This window comes from Salmo trutta, chromosome 17 (genome assembly GCF_901001165.1).
Source record: "Salmo trutta chromosome 17, fSalTru1.1, whole genome shotgun sequence".
In the NCBI taxonomy this organism is placed as follows: Eukaryota; Metazoa; Chordata; class Actinopteri; order Salmoniformes; family Salmonidae; genus Salmo; species Salmo trutta.
The window spans coordinates 45660389-45677484 of NC_042973.1; the positions used below are offsets into that span (position 1 = coordinate 45660389).

At 40.2% G+C, this 17096-nt stretch overlaps 2 protein-coding genes across 13 annotated transcripts in view; one reads left to right on the forward strand and one right to left on the reverse strand.

Annotated features, from left to right (window-relative positions):
* LOC115152279 (neuron navigator 2) overlaps positions 1-8805 on the forward strand; it is a 138786-nt gene extending 129981 nt beyond the window's left edge. For all 12 annotated transcript variants that reach the window (XM_029697014.1, XM_029697006.1, XM_029697012.1 and 9 more), the window contains 10 exons: positions 134-231; positions 356-451; positions 603-771; positions 954-1189; positions 3673-3827; positions 4003-4074; positions 4317-4513; positions 4699-4817; positions 6397-6600; positions 6890-8805. In XM_029697014.1, the coding sequence (XP_029552874.1) occupies positions 134-231; positions 356-451; positions 603-771; positions 954-1189; positions 3673-3827; positions 4003-4074; positions 4317-4513; positions 4699-4817; positions 6397-6600; positions 6890-7024 (1481 nt within the window). In that variant the 3' untranslated portion in view covers positions 7025-8805. The remainder of the gene's footprint in view (positions 1-133; positions 232-355; positions 452-602; positions 772-953; positions 1190-3672; positions 3828-4002; positions 4075-4316; positions 4514-4698; positions 4818-6396; positions 6601-6889) is intronic.
* Positions 8806-9277: 472 nt separating this feature from the next.
* Positions 9278-14213, reverse strand: LOC115152280 (homeobox protein DBX1-B-like). The gene is made up of 4 exons (XM_029697019.1): positions 12852-14213; positions 12565-12669; positions 10153-10355; positions 9278-9972 (listed from the first exon to the last, which is right to left on the reverse strand). Exons 1-4 carry the CDS (start codon positions 13216-13218, stop codon positions 9664-9666), a joined length of 984 nt encoding a protein of 327 aa, XP_029552879.1. The 5' UTR covers positions 13219-14213; the 3' UTR covers positions 9278-9663.
* Positions 14214-17096: the final 2883 nt, after the last annotated feature.

The window sequence follows — 17096 nt, forward strand, 5'->3', positions numbered from 1 at the left end:
TGCGTGCGTGCGTGCGTGTGTGCGCACCAGTGTTAGTCTTTGTGCGTGAGCACATGCATTCACCTGTCCGTGTGTGTGTGTGTGTTTGTAGTCCTGTCTGCTGTAGCTAATATCTATGTCCCTGTCTCTGTAGACATGTTGTTGGAGGACAACGGGGAAGGTAGCTCACGGAAAGAAGGACGTCACGTCAAGGTGGTCGTAACTCTAGATGAGGATGCCAAGTGGAAAGAGGTACGAAACTTCTTACACTTCCAACTCACCAGAAATTACAATGGCTACCAAAAAAATGTATGCCTTTCACCTTATTTGTCCTTAATATCAGATCTTATGATGAGTTCGTCCTCATATTTTATAGGAGCGTAGACCTCGTCAATTCCTGATTGGTTGCATTGGTGTCAGTGGGAAAACCAAATGGGATGTGCTGGATGGGGTGGTCAGACGTCTCTTTAAGGTAAATCAACAGACACTTCAAACTCAGCCTGGTAGAGGAGTGACTAGAGTGACACTTGTATCTGACATGTGATTGGTTTGTGGTCCTTTGTCTGATGTATGATTGGTCCATTGTCCTGTATCTGATGTTTGATTGGTCCCTGGTCCTGCAGGAGTACATTATCCACGTGGACCCAGTGAGCCAGCTGGGTCTAAACTCAGACAGTGTCCTTGGCTATAGCATCGGGGACATCCATCGCACACGTGGGACTGACACCCCTGAACTCCTGCCCTGTGGATACCTCGTTGGAGACAGTGACACCATCTCTGTCTCTCTCAAAGGTATGGGCAAGAATGGACCTCTCGGAAGTTTGGAAAATTAGAACTATACCTCTATCACTTGCATTGTTTTTGCTAGCAGTCAATATTTAAATACATTTGAACCCTGTAATTAAAAACTGTCTGGATCAGTCAATAACACTGATCCTTTAATATACGTGTCCTGTGCTGCCCCCTGCCTGCAGGTGTGTGTGAGCACAGCCAAGACGACTTGGTGTTTGAGACGTTGATCCCCAAACCCCTGCTGCAGCGCTACGTGTCCCAGCTCCATGAGCACCGGAGGATCATCCTGTCTGGCCCCAGTGGCACCGGGAAGAGTTTCCTGGCCAGCCGATTGGCCGAACACATAGTGCTGAGGGAAGGGAGAGAGGTCACCGACGGGACCATTGCCACGTTCAATGTAGACCACAAGTCGAGCAAGGTCTGTCAACACTATCATGATTAATAAGTTGAATGTAGGAAAGAACCTTTACCAAGGGATACTTTCTGTATGATAGTAGAGGTGCCAAAATGTAACCGATATGGAAGTATATGAGAGAGGAGATTCACAAATGGAAATGCTTATTCCCCTTACATTGCAAATTGGAACTGTTGGAGGATACAGTATTTGGAAAAGAGTGTTGCCGGTGACATATGACGTAGATAGATCAACGATCAGTGGAGCGAGGTTCGCCATCTCTGGTATTTACTTTTTTTGCTGTTGTAGTAATACTCTACTTCTTACTAAGATGTCTAACGTTTACAAACCCAGCAGGTTTGGCCTGCTCCAGTTGTAATAGGTTTATACATTGTGCGTGGCTTTTAAACTGTATTTTTGTTTACAACATTTGCTAACATAGGTACACATATAAACCATGGTATAGAAGGATGTACAGTGGCTTGTGAAAGTATTCATCCCCCTTGGCATTTTTCCTATTTTGTTGCCTTACAACCTGGAATTAAAATGGATTTGTTGGGGGTTTTGAATCATTTGATTTACACAACATGCGTACCACTTTGAAGATGAAAAATATATTTTCTTGTGAAACTGCAAAACTGCTACAGCTCCTTTAAGTTGGATGGTTCCACTGGTGTACAGCAATCTTTAAGTAATACCACAGATTTTCAATTGGATTGAGGTTTGGGCTTTGACTAGGCCATTCCAAGACATTTAAATGTTTCTCCTTAAACCACTTGAGTATTGCTTTAGCAGTATGCTTAGGGTCATTGTCCTGTTGGAAGGTGAACATCCGGCCCAGTCTCAAATCTCTGGAAGAATGAAACAGGTTTCCCTCAAGAATTTCCATGTATTTAGAGTAGAGGTCGACCGATTATGATTTTTTTTCACCGCCGATACCGATACCGATTATTGGAGGACCAAAAAAGCCGATACCGATTAATCTGACTTTTTTTAATGTATTTATTTGTAATAATGACAATTACAACAATACTGAATGAACACTTATTTTAACTTAATATAATGCATCAATAAAATCAATTTAGCCTCAAATAAATAATGAAACATGTTCAATTTGGTTTAAATAATGCAAAAACAAAGTGTTGGAGAAGAAAGTAAAAGTGCAATATGTGCCATGTAAAAAATCTAACGTTTAATTTCCTTGCTCAAAACATGAGAACATATGAAAGCTGGTGGTTCCTTTTAACATGAGTCTTCAATATTCCCAGGTAAGAAGTTTTAGGTTGTAGTTATTATAGGAATTATAGGACATACATTATAGGACCACACGCTCTTCCTATTGTTGTTCAAATAATTTGTTATAATAGTTTATTAGTTTAGCCTATGATAATCTTTTGTCTTCAGCATCCTAAATAATGAACCTGGAAGAAAAAAGGGAAACCTGGATGTGGTATTCCTATCCATTGCGCCATGACATTTTGATGGGTGCAATCGGAAAACAAGTCTATGTAAACATCAAACATGCTTATATGTTCCTAAGAACACTGTGATAAAAACTCAGAGTAATGAACCATTTATTCGGCACAATTTGGGAAATGGGTGCAATTGCGGCCCACATTTCGGGGCGTTCCTGCTTGTTGGCATTCCTCCATCTGCAGGAACCCCTCTTTCTACTTCTATTGGTACTTGTTTTTGTTAGGACAGACGGAAGGCGGGGCGCTCCGGTAAGGTAGATGGCTGTAATGCACAATAACGTTGGATGCCAGCAGCCCATCAACCCTACAGAAGAAGGGGCGGGGGTGACAACGGTAGCTAGCTAGCCGTACACCGGTAGACAGTGTCCTTCGACCCTGCCTTTCGGGCAATGTTTTCCAGCAGGCGGGAGAAAAGGACACTGTGTGCTAGCTTAGCCAGCTAGTCCTAAGGAGGACTCTGGTACACAGCAGGCGGGAGAAAAGGACACTGTGTGCTAGCTTAGCCAGCTAGTCCTAAGGAGGACTCTGGTACACAGCAGGCGGGAGAAAAGGACACTGTGTGCTAGCTTAGCCAGCTAGTCCTAAGGAGGACTCTGGTACACAGCAGGCGGGAGCCGGGGGCGACACTGTGTGCTATCTAACTAGTAAGCGTTCATGCAGGAACCAATGGGATGCTCGAGGGGAGGCGTTCTTGCAGAGGCAGGAATGCCCACATGCAGGAACGCCCAAAATTGCGGCCTGCATTTGCACACTATTGGAATTTCATGAAAGCCCCAAAGGGTTCACAAAGCTTCGGTTTCCCATCACCACAGCCAGCCATGTGGAAGATCGGAGGACACACAGGGCACCAAAGTTCCAGCAGACTGACTCGGTGATTTGTGACTCAACTGCAACCCCTCTATAGATGAAATGCTTAATATGTCATTAGTAATATACTGTGGTATTTTAGAGGCTGTATGGGGAATCATTTTGTGGTTAATGTGGAAATGATTAACTGTACTGTCTTTGTAAACTCTTCTCTCTGGTGTCCAGGAGCTGCGTCAGTACCTGTCTAACCTGGCTGACCATTGCAACAGTACGAGTCATGGGGTGGACATGCCCCTGGTGGTAATACTGGACAACCTGCACAACGTCAGCTCTCTAGGAGAGGTCTTCAATGGCCTGCTCAGCTGCAACCACCACCAATGGTCAGTATGCGCGCACACACACACACACACACAGAGAGACTCACACACGCAGAGACACACAGGCGCACACACACACGCACAGGCTCACATACGGGCATGCACACAGGTGCACACGCTCACACAGTGTTTATTTGTTTGTTCTTAATCTTAAATGTATTGCCTTGTTTGTTCCCAGTCCTTATATCATTGGAACAATGAACCAGGCTACATCATCCACTCCCAACCTGCAGCTTCATCATAACTTCAGGTACATCATATCTATAATGTTGTATGTGTTACTGTCTTGTTTTCAGTTACAAGATAATGTTATTTGATGTCATCTCTATTCTGAAATGTAAAATGTAATTGCTATGTCATGTAACCGCCACAAGAGGGCAGTATTTAAACATTGATATGTCCTCTGCCTAACCCTCGTTTGAGGAGGTCTGTTTGAACAGTAACTGATCACCCTCTCTGCTGTTGTCTGTTTCCTGTGTGTGTCCTCTCTAGGTGGGTGCTGTGTGCCAACCACACTGAGCCAGTGAAGGGCTTCCTGGGTCGGTTCCTGAGGAGGAGGCTGATGGAGACGGAGATTAGCAGCCGGCAGCGCAACGCTGAGCTGGTGAGGATCATCGAGTGGATCCCTACTGTCTGGCATCACCTCAACCGCTTCCTAGAGTCTCACAGCTCCTCGGACGTCACCATCGGTAAGATTCACAGGAAATCACATTCATCTTCTTCTTTTCTTCTTTTGCTATTACATTATCTGGCCATGTTTTTTTACATTATGATTTAAGAAATAGATGAATAGACTGTACTTGAATGAACACATACTTCTCAATTGTATATTTGAGATTTGTTTTGTTGACGTTTGTCTGTCTCTTCCTCCCAGGGCCTCGCCTCTTCCTGTCTTGTCCCATGGATGTGGAGGGATCCAGAGTGTGGTTCACAGATCTGTGGAACTATTCCATCATTCCCTACATGTTGGAGGCTGTCCGAGAGGGGCTGCAGGTACAATGACATAACGTTTGAAATGTGGCATCAATTTGCATTTGTAGTAGAGCTAGCCCTTTTAATAATGGTTTGTAATCTAACGGACGGACACAGAGAGATACTACATAGAGTGTACATTGAGTACGTACAGTGCCTTCAGAAAGTATTTACACCCCTTGACTTTTTCCACATTTTGTTGTGTTACAGCCTGAATTTAAAATGGATTAAATGTAAATGTTTTTGTCACTGGTCTACACACAATACCCCATTATGTTTTTCAAAATGCTTACAAATTAATTAAAAATTAAAAGCTGAAATGTTATCTGTAAGGTCCCTCAGTTGAGCAGTGAATTTCAAACACAGATTCAACCACGAAAACCAGGGAGGTTTTCCAATCCCTCACAAACAAGGGCACCTATTGGTAGATAAAAAAATATATATAAAGAAGACATTGAATATCCCTTTGAGCATGGTGAAGTTATTAATTACACTTTGGATGGTGTATTAATACACCCAGGCACTACAAAGATACAGGCGTCCTTCCTAACTCAGTTGCCGGAGAGGAAGGAAACCGCTCAGGGATTTCACCATGAGGCCAATGGTGACTTTAAAACAGTTACAGAGTTTAATGGCTGTGATGGGAGAAAACTCAGGCTGGATCAACAACACTGTATTTACTCCGCAATACTAACCTAAATGACAGTGAAAAGAAGGAAGCCTGTACAGAATCAAATATTCCAAAACATACATCCTGTTTGCAACAAGGCACTAAAGTAATACTGCAAAAAATGTTCCAAAGGAATGAACTTATTTTCCTGAATACAAAGGTAAAGTTTTTTTCTTCATTTTTGTACTTGTACCCCCTTTTTCTCCCCAATTTCGTAATATCCAATTGGTAGTTACATCAGTTGTCCCATCACTGCAACTCCCCTACAAACTTGGGAGGAAACTCCCTACAAATCCTAGAGAAAAACCTGTTTCAGTTTACTTTCCACCAGACAATGGGAGATGAATTCAACTTTCAGCAGGACAATAACCTAAAACACAAGGCCAAACTGGAGTTGCTTACCAAGAAGAAGGTGAATGTTCCTGAGTGGCCGAGTTACAGTTTTGACTTAAATCTGCTTGACAATCAATGGCATGACCTGAAAATGGTTGTCTAGCAATGATCAACAACCAATTTGACAGAGTTTGAAGAATTTATAAAATAATAATGGGCAACTTCATAATCCAGGTGTGGAAAGCTCTTAGAGACTAACCCAGAAAGACTCACAGCTGTAATCACTGCCAAAGGTGATTCTAACATGTATTGACTCAGGGGGTTGAATACTTATATAATCAAGATATATTACTGTTTTATTTTTTTTTAAATTACAGATGTTCAGATTTTTCTTCCACTTTGACATTACAGAGTATTTTGTGTAGATTGCTGTCAAAAACTGACAATGAAATCCATTTTAATCCCACTTTGTAACACAACAAAAAAGTTAAGGGTTGTGAATACTTTCTGAAGGCACTGTTTATAATAAGCTGACACACACTTACTGTTTTTAATGAAAATCACTGAGCAGTTATTATGATTCTGTCCGTCTTTCAGATGTATGGGAGGAGAGCTCCGTGGGAGGATCCAGCACGGTGGGTGATGGAGAGCTACCCCTGGGCAGCCAGCCCCCTGCAGCACGAATGGCCCCAGCTGCTGCAGCTCCGGCCAGAGGACGTAGGCTTCGATGGATACTCCATCTCCAAAGATGGCTGTCCCAGAAAACAGCTTCCCCAGGGATGCACAGACGGAGACCCCCTGGTACGTTGATATAAGGCTTACACCTCCTGTTAACTTTTCTGACAATCTTTAACCCAAATATTGGTTGGATTTGGAAATAATCATGAAAGTATGTTTGGTATGGCATTACACAATAATCCTGTATGTGATGATGGTCTGTATGAACAAAGGTTTGACTTGATATTTGTATCTAAGAGCATACTCTTTAAAAGCACCTTATTGAAAGACTATCTATGGCTTTATGTTTAGCATGAGTGCCTGTATATAGGCGACAACCTATCTGACCTCTGACCTCTATAAATCTCCACAGATGAACATGCTGATGAGGTTAAAGGAGGCAGCCCACTGCTCCGGCAGCACTCAGAGTTACGACAGCGACTCCAACAGCAACCAGGATCCCCATGAAGACAACATGCGGGACTCACCACTTGAGTACACACTATGAGTCTCCCTCTGTCAGCTAGTACTCACTCTGGGACACATCCTAAATGAACATACCTTTTGTGTTAATCATCCATTGATATGAGGTTCAATGTTCGGTTATGTATTTCAAATTAGAATTTGACCTCTGCGATTTCATGTCTTTAGGCAGTCAGAGCATCTTTTATACCAGTTGGAACTCACTATTTACACTGTGTACTGATACATAATAGAATAAATAGATTTACTGGGTGCAGGTAACCCGAGATGAAAAACCCAGTCGAAGTTCAATAACCTGAATAATTTCAACTCAGTATTTCTACTGTTTTCAGTGTTTATTAGGAGTCTGTTTACAGTCCCAGACAAAGACACTCAGCCATATAAATGAATGACGTAGTTTATGAGACATCAAACCAGTTGCCTTGACTGTGACCTAACCTAGGCTATAGCTATGTGATCCAAACTGAGTAGAAAAAAACTGTACATACATTCACTCAGCTTCACAGAGCTTGACCTGTGTGCATTTTCTTAGTGAAGAGTCATCTTTTTGGTGCTTAACTTTCAAATGATGCCTTGCTACCTTTATAACAACGGTGGTCACATGCATTGACAATGCCTTTGATATACTTGATTTCTATAGAGGCGGTGCAGAGTTTAGGGGCTGCTAACTTGCTCATACTTTGATGAAAATGATTCCACATCGTTTATGTGCAGCTAGCTGGTAGCAAAGAGGTCTAGGCTTTTGTCAAGGATATCTTGAAATCAGTGATACTTTTAGGATTTTTGGTGCTCTCCTGAGGAAGATGAGAACTTTACACCTCATGAGCGTTTCAAACAGTATCCCAAAAGCCCTTGTTTGTCTTTTGTTCAGCTCCAGACAGAGCTCCATCCCTGCATGAAATGTTCCAACACAGTGTTTCCCCATATAGAGGCACATTGGACATGTAGAACCACATCTGAAAGGTCTCTGGCTAGAAAAGGATCAGAGCGACTGCATGGCTTTGAGACGGAGGCTGGCGTGTCTAGTGGCTCACTCTGAAGAATTAGCACCGGTTCCATTCGCGTCCAGTGTTAATGGGATCCTCGGTGTTGCTGTATCGGAGTAACTAGGCTTTATTCCCTCATAAGATGGAGTATTCTCAGAGCAGCTTACTCTACTAAGAGGTACCACTTTGGTTGCGCCCCCTCAGAATGTCCACTTTATCTGTCAGTGCTGTTGCTATTCATCCCATGAGTGTTCTTAGTAACACATTATTTGCAACATTCATTTGGAACTTTCGACTGAAACCAAAACAGTTTACTTGTATTTTTAAGTATGGTCAAGATTTGTATTGCAGGTACATTGATCTGTGAATATTTTGCAAGGTTTGAATTTTCACTAGCACATCTTACTGGACTGTAAAGGGTGGTGCAAGCACAAATCGAAATGGTTGTTTGTCTTTTCTTGGTCCCACACAGTTAGCATGTTGGAATGATGTGAAAGGTATGCTGTTGAATCTAGTGGTTGATAATTGTTGAATTCTTTGATATGTGAATTTTGTTTATGCACATTTTTATTTTGTAATGTGAAGATGTAAATATTTGATCTGAATCCCACGTTTTCAAAACATTTTCTATACATCTTTTACCGAACTACAGAGTAATGTGTGTAGGCCTATAGTTAGGTTTCCTCCATAGGTTGTTCCTTTTTCTATAAGAGTGAAAAACGATGAGACTGTGAGAATAAATCTGGTCACAATACTGTACTTTCCATCTTTCATCTTTTTTATTCATAGAGAAATAAATAAACCAGTGTTTATTTATTAAGTTGTTTTAAATGGTAAAAGTTTTATTTGACCTCACGTGGTTTTAAATATTGTTCAGCAATGTTCTGTGTGTTGAACTCTGTTCATTTGTCTCAATTCAGTAGCATTGTTGGAAATAATGCAATGGTCTGTTATGATTTAGGCTACCTATGTGACTGACGTCCTGGTGTATAGCCCTATACTGGGGCGGCAGGTAGCCTAGTGGTTAGAGCGTTGGACTAACTGTCATTTCTAAGACAATAGAAGACACTGCACTCTCTCATACTGACCTCTGTCTTTCTTATGAGAAGAAAAGCAAAAAAGCAGTGACAAACCTTATCAATCATTGTTTACTTGTTATAGTGGGAATATAATGAAACTATTTAAGTGTTATTCTGATTGTTGTACCATTGTCAAGAAAGCAGCAGTTGTTCTTTACATTTTAGTTCTATTTGGAAAAAAATACTCTCAAAGTACAACATTTAAACAAAGCATACAAATAATATATTTATTTTTAAGTTATAGATTTAACATCTACATAGATTAAAAGCAATGCATCTAATATAAGCATTTAAGTCAGGTATAATCCTCTTGGTATAAAAATGGCCCTTACAAAATATGGTACAAATAGCAAAAGCTGCAAGAATACATCTAATTTACTAAGTGTATCCCTTAATAAGTACTGAAATATCTACCACAACCAATATGGCCCCTACATTTACGTATAGGCCAGGTGAATTGGTAATATCATGGACAAATAATATGCTCAAATCAAAGGATGAAGGGATCTAATTTGGGTAATAATGTCTATATACAATATACGCAACAATATATGTGATCAAACAACTTTATACAAGCATAATGTATGTATTATTCATATTTAAGACACTGTGATCTCTTCCTCCTCTGATTCTGAGAAGTCGGAGTGCTTGCTGGAGTTGCAAGGCGAAGAGAGGTGCGACTCCACACTGTTCAAAAGTTCGCGCTCTGACGGAGAGCGGCAGAAGGCCGCGCGCGGGCTGAACGCATCTACCTCCTCCTCGCAAGACTTCTTCCCGACGTCACTGAGGTCCGGGTGGGGGTTCATCTTAGTTGGAAGGGTTTGCTCCCGGCAACCTCCGGACGACAACAACTCCCTCTCTTTGCAATTGCGCCATTTCATTCTTCGGTTTTGGAACCAGATTTTCACCTTGAAAAATACATGAAATATTATAAGGCTATCTAATCATGGTTTATTCTAATAACAATATTAGAACATGCCAGTAATCAAACTATACATAAAAGGAATATTTTACATTGATGTGGGTCTATTGGTGTTATTCACTTAGGCTACTGGTTGTTTTTGTATTTTTGTTTTATTCGTTTTTACCTGTGAGTCTTTAAGCCCAAGTTTTGCTGCCAGCTTCTTTCTGTCTGGTTTGCTGATGTATTTCTGTTTCTGAAACATTTTCTCCAGGGCTTTGCGCTGGACATCAGAGAACACTGCCCGTCGTAGCATCCCCCTCCTGGGCTTTCCTCTTGCAGCCAGCGGCCATGAAAATGTACCGGGGATAGGAACCACTGAAGAGGATGCTAAAAGTAAAGACAAAAACATACCATTAGCTTTGCGTCGTGTCATTCCAGGAAATGCACACATAGGCTAACAAAGTAGCCTTGCTTAACAAAGTAGCCTAGCCTTCTTTTCTTTTCAGGGAGTGGGTGGATGGGGATAAACGTGCATAAAAGCGAATTCTTTCGTAGTCTAAAGCGAAGTCTCTCGAAGTCTATAAATATTGACGGGTTTTTTGTTCTTAAGTTCTTAAATGCAGTCCGTCTGAATGAATTGGCACGAAGCAGCTAATTAGCACATTGCTTGGTCCCTTATAGCATTGGTATGGTAAAATGGCAGAGTATCCCTTTCGAAAGCCCCAATGAAAGATAGAGGGGCTGATGAAGCGTGAACGGTAATTGTGTAGTAATGAACTAACTGAAAAAGGCTTAGGACAGGACACTAAAGCCATATATTACTGCCACAAAAGAGATTTATACTTTCAAACTAAACACAACCGCATGCCTAGATCATCTGGCCCCGGTTTCCCAATAGCGATTCTAATGGCTTACCCTCTAATAAAGCACTAGCCTAAATCACAGATTTAGCACATAATTGCGCACATGTTACACATCATGAAATATATTGAGGCAGATAATTACATAGCCTACGATACAGTAGCCTACAATTAGCAAAATATAACTAAATAGATTGAACATGATATTGATTTCAAAACTCAACGATTGAAAAATATAGGCCTAGGTAGCCTACTGTTTTATATTTGAATACAGCCCCCTCTGTTTTCATTTTAAGTTTATTTTTATCCTACGCGTGTTTGTAACAACCGCAAAGACATTGGCTAATTTGTATTTGTAGGCAACTTCGTTCTGAAGTTATCGGTGGACACAGAGAGACAGATACTGTAGGGCCTACACATCTTGAGATGTTTAGTGGGAATCCTCTGTGTATGAAGTGACGCGGAAGGGCAAAAGCATCTAAAGCCGCTGTTAGCTGTTCTACATGGTCTGAGGCAGTCGGTAAATAACGAGCGTTTTCAATTGCAACTTTAGTAGGCCTATATAACGATGGTTTTGGGAAACAGCTCAGATATTTAGGGCTCTATTCAATCTGTATCGCTGAAGCATTACCGATTGCGCCATATAGGCTACATTTAAAAGTCATTTCCTATTAAACCGACATATGCAGCTTTTACCGTGAATGCTGTCTCAGCCAACACGGGAACATTGCCTTTACATTTCAATCACTCTGTAACGCTGAACTTCTGTGATACGGATTGAATAGAGCCCTTGGCGATGCTCCTACAAAAGTTCTAACGATGAACTAACTTAAGCCTTAAAAATGCTTTTAGGAAATTGGGTCCAGGAGAATAGCCTACTGATGGCTGGGCCTTATTTGTGTCCCATCATTTTCATTAAATTAACACAAAAAGCTATTCATAAGGCTGAAGTTGTTTTATAGCTCGCAAAAGAAGCCGTCTTAACCCATATCTGTACCTTATAGCGTAGCCATTTTAGATTCTTCTTATCACTATCTTTATTGTTGGCTATTCAAAAGCCAAAGGATGTGTGAATTCACTATAGCTGTGTGGGAAATAATACACGTATTCTTAATCTTGAAATATATATAACACCTAGCATTGTAGCATTAGCTAGCCTGTCATTATATTTTAATGACATTACTCCAGGATCCTGTGCCATTTATTGTTTGCTAACTTTAGATTTCTCACAACAGCACTATGCATAAACATGCATAACACGCTATGTGGTCTTGTGAGAATATTGAAATAGTGAATAGCCTCTAATGGGGAATTAGTCCATGACTGGTAAATGCCTATCAACAGCATGTTTAAGTCAAGTGTGGCTTCCCGGAGGGAGCTGACCAATTGGTCATGGTGCTGAAAGCTTTGTGAGTTATCAGTAGCTAAGTTCACTGGCTCGGTGGGAAAAAGAAGCAATGAAGAGACGCCAGCAGCTTCCTTGTGAGAGGGGATCCGCCTCAAATTTAGACCATGACAATTGCGGCTAATTTGTAGATTAGGGGGACTGATGCAAAATGTCAGCACTGCTAAATAGGGCATCAAATTGGCGAGACTGATTCCACGACGTTCTACGGCTCCCAACCTCTGAACTAATGATTGTATACCCCCTTAGGTTCAACTAATAAAGGCAGATTGTTATTAGGTTCAACAACATCAGCTGAATACATGGGCATGACAGGGTTAAGTGGATTTACCTGGAAAATATGACGCTCTGATGAAGGGATGAAACGAACAGTCAAAATATGGCAGAGGGAAGGCTTTTGCGTGCATGGCATGATGCATTAAACGTGGAGAGGATGCTGTGATTCAAAATGAAAGAAACATTTACATTAATTGACTGTCATTTCGTTTTGTTAAATCATATAGACAAAATATACATAATCTCCATGCATTTGCATAAATTCAAAGCAGCACGCCTGTTTGTAGGCTAAATTCACTCTAACATTTTTTACATTAGCCTATACTTTCGCAATAATCTCACCGTTTCTCGTTGATGGTGCTAGGATGGCATTAACTCCAAACTTCAGATAGTTAGGGTCGTGGTTGACGGAGAGTGCGGTCTGAGGAGAACCCGTTCTTGTCTGTGCTAAAGTGGAGATGACAGCTTGGTGAGTGTGATGACTGCAGGTCAGCGTGGTGGCTCCTGATGCCAGGGGAGACACGCTGGGTAAGGGAATCGTCCGGTGGAAGTAGCTCACTGGCCGACTGATCCGCAACAGGTCCTCCACCAAAAAGCTCGAGTGGGCGGGGAAAGCTGAATGCAAGGACTGGGGCAGCGAGAGAGCCGCCGGCGGTCGAAGTAGACTGGGGCATATAGCGGGAGGCGCAAGTGCACTAGGGAACATCATTGCTCAGTTTGGATGGGTAAAGGAAAAGTAATTGTAAAGAGCTCTTTCTCACTGAAGGAGTTTCCCTCGCCTATAGGATCCAAGTGGAAAGACTCACAGTTCTCTTCTGGCCCTTTCCTTTAGAAGAAGGGTTTTATAGTGGACCTTTACCAAAGCCCTTTCGAAACTGACAGCCTGACAATGAAGTTCAACAAAGTTCTCGACGTGAATTTCTTTCAGGGGAAATTCAGTGCCTCCTGATTGGTCCGAATAAACAATTTATGATTGGATTAGACTTCATAAGCAAAGACTAGACAATGTCATTTAACAAAGGAAGTGTAGTCATCCGTTTTACATATACTTTCACTGTGATAATGGTGGCAGCACACACAAACTAATAAAAAAAGGTTATTTTTAAAGGACTCCAAACAACGTTAGTCTGTGAATAGGGGCTTTATAAAAAATGATCTATTCAATTAATTTGAGCACCTAACTGCATAATGTCGTTAGTTTCAGACTTGTTAGAGGAACTATGATAATATAGTGATTCCCTCATTTCTATTAGGATGCGTTGCAATGTGAGACAATTTACATGACCACAAAAGTTGATTGTAAAAATGCCATAATTGTAAATATTATCCGCATTCACTTGTATTCAAAATATTGTTGTAGTTAGGCTATTGTTTTATTATTAGGGTATTATTGTTATTATTATTATGGTATGATGATAAGGATTATGATGATGATCATAATTATTATTGTTTTTGTGATGATTATTATCAGCCTACTGTATTATAATTTTTTTGTATGACCTTTTTCTCTCGTTTAAAAAAATTATTGTAACATATTCAGTAGGATATTATGAGCACAATAGGCTTTGTCATATGTACCAATCAGTTCTTCTCATTGGAAATCAGACAGGTTTCATATCCGAGCAGTTTAACTGGTGCGTTAATAAAAACTGGTGATCTGAGCGATCACGTTTGATGTCGCTGGTCCCGCTGAAAATAATGTGCAGCTCTGGCCTTGGCGCTCTTATCAATGAAGTAACTGTCAAACTCTTAAAAAATGTATTTCTTACCCTGACACAAATCTTTCTGGAAAATCGTTTCCAGCTTGATTTCAATGTGCGGTTAGAGTATCATTCTTTAATGAAAGTGCATTTGTGCTGTAAGACACCATTAGATGAAACGGTTTTGAATTTAATGACTGAATTTATTCAAAATAACTGTTGTGTGCTAGTGTGCGCCTTGGCAATTTGTGTCCTATTTCTTGGAAGACCAAAACACAGGACAAAAGAAGCACTGAGCCTACTGAGCCTAATTAGATGCTTATTATCTTTTAACAGTCATTATAAGCTTTATATGGGAGGAGAATGAACCCTAGGATTTATCTATAAAAAATAAAAAGAAATGACATAGGGCATTTATTATTTAAAAATTCATGATAGTTAGGGTAGTAGGCGGTAACTTGCCCCCTGGGGTAACTGCCCCCCCCGTAATTCACATAAAGAACACAAGATGTCACCAAATAATTTTCTCAACACTTTCCCTGTCTGTGACTGTTCTTGCTGAACAAAAATAATCCTTTATGGTAAGTTGATCAAAAAGTTGTAGATATATTCCAGTGAAGTTAGATCTATATATTTTAATAAATATATACAAGTAGGAAGGCCTTAAGATAAATAATCCACAAAAATGTGATCATTTTTTTGTGAAGTAGTAATAAGTTAGCCCAGTTAACGCTAGTTTATGCTAACTTGCTAGCTAGCAACTTCACTCGCAGTAAATGCTAGTTAGTTAGCATTAGCTGCTAGGAGTACTAGCTGCCAACCTTACTACGAGATCATCTGAGGTAAAATACATTTAAAAAAGATAACGTAATTTACATTTCAGTTGTAAATGTTACAATTAGTGACTGATAGCTTTAAAGTTAATGCAACTTTATAACCTTTTAGCTATTTTACACAGCATTTTATGTCATATAGCTAGGTAGCAATCTACATTTTTAAGAGAGAGCTTTTCAATTGGTATCTCTCCCCCTGTTTTTAGCCACAGGTGGAGACTGGATTAGGTGTGAGCAGTGCAGGAGGTGGGCTCATGAGTTGTGCTCCAATTTGAGTGGGAATAGCTTTATTTGGGGGGCTCCTGAGTGGCGCAGTGGTCTAAGGCATTGCAATGCTGGAGGCATCACCACAGACCATGGTTCAAGTCCAGGCAGTATCACAACCGGATGTGATTGGGAGTCCCATAGGGCGGTGCACAATTGGCCCAGCGTCGTCCGGGTTAAGGTTTGGCCGGGGTAGGCCGTCATTATAAATAAGAATTTCTTCTTAACTCATTTGTCTAGTTAAATAAAGGTTAAATAAAAGTCAAAAATAAAAAATGTGTGACCTACAGGTACAAATTAGAATTGTGCAATAGCAGAGCATAAGAGAGTTGCCACAGTTAATTAGTTAATAAATGTTATATTCCAATGTTATTTAATTGTATTATTTATATTCCATTCCAATGTATTATTTTTTTATTAATTAAAAACAACTGTTGAAAACCTTTTGCTCCCGAATGTAATTTTAAAGACTGCTGGGATTTAAAATCTTGCATTATTCAAATTATATTTAGTGCAATTGTACATAATGGATGGTATGAAAAAGGAACGATAAAGAAAGAACAAAGACAATTCATGTGCAGGTGAGATAGAAAGAGGGACTTTACATCATATCTCGTCATAGTGCAGATATTAATGGTGACATGTGCAACACCATTTCCCCCCCATATTTGATTTAAATCGTTAAAATAAGACAACTAGACTTAGCTTTTAAGTATCACTTACTAACAAAGCTCTAAATAAAATGGATTAAATGGATTTTAACACACTTGTATGAAACCCTATGCCATAATCTTCTACAGGGGTAACTGGTACAATTAAAAAAACGCCCCTTTTCTAAAAACAACATTTCATGAAATAACTACAAAAGTGAAAACTGTAGCCATTTATTTCCCTTTATAGTTTATTCGCCTAAGCATGACCTTCATCCACATACCAATTTTTTTCTCCAAATGTTGCTTTTTTGTGTCAGCAATTAGACGTTGTTCTTAAGGGGGGCTAGTTACCCCCTAGTACCCTATGTATAGGCCTAGTCATAAATCACCAATAAACCGGGTAGCCTATAATATGACAGCTATACATAGTTTACACTGCTGTCATTCAATTATTGTCAGATAATATTTTTAAGAGTTAAAAGTTTACAAATAAGTTGAAACAAATAGATGGAGGGCATGATTTTTTTTCTTCCGTTATTATTATTATTTTTTCATGCTCCAGAAGTTTTTCTTGCGCGGTATACTGCGGGTAGAAAGGTAGACATTGTTTAGAGGGCTAGATCAGACGCATGCTGGGCCACACGTGGGTTCATTTCATTGTAGTATGTCAAAGCAAAAACGTTTCAGGATAGCTTGCAGGAGGAAAATGATAAACGCCCATTGATGAAATAGATTATAAAACAGGGGGAAAAGTGAACAAAATAGTTTATTTGAGGAAGAATCTATTTCGAAGTTATTTTCTGTGTGATCCGATAGGAGAGGTGAATCCTGAGGCCTGTTGGCTAAGACCTGCAACTAATGGTGTTTGACTGCTGCTCTCTCGGTTTTGTTCACCTAAATCCTAACCATTCATTTTCAAGTGGTTACCTTACACATTTCTTTCTGAAGAGTCAACTGTTCTGCTTTGAATGCGATGGGAAGAGAAAGTCCGTGTGTGTCCTAACTGATGGCACAGAAAGTAAATCTCCATGAAATGATGCTCTGTAGGCGTTTCCCAGGAAGATAGACGCATGCACTGTAAAAACAACAACAAAACACACCAACAAATCTAGTTGTTTCAGCTAATTATTATTAAGT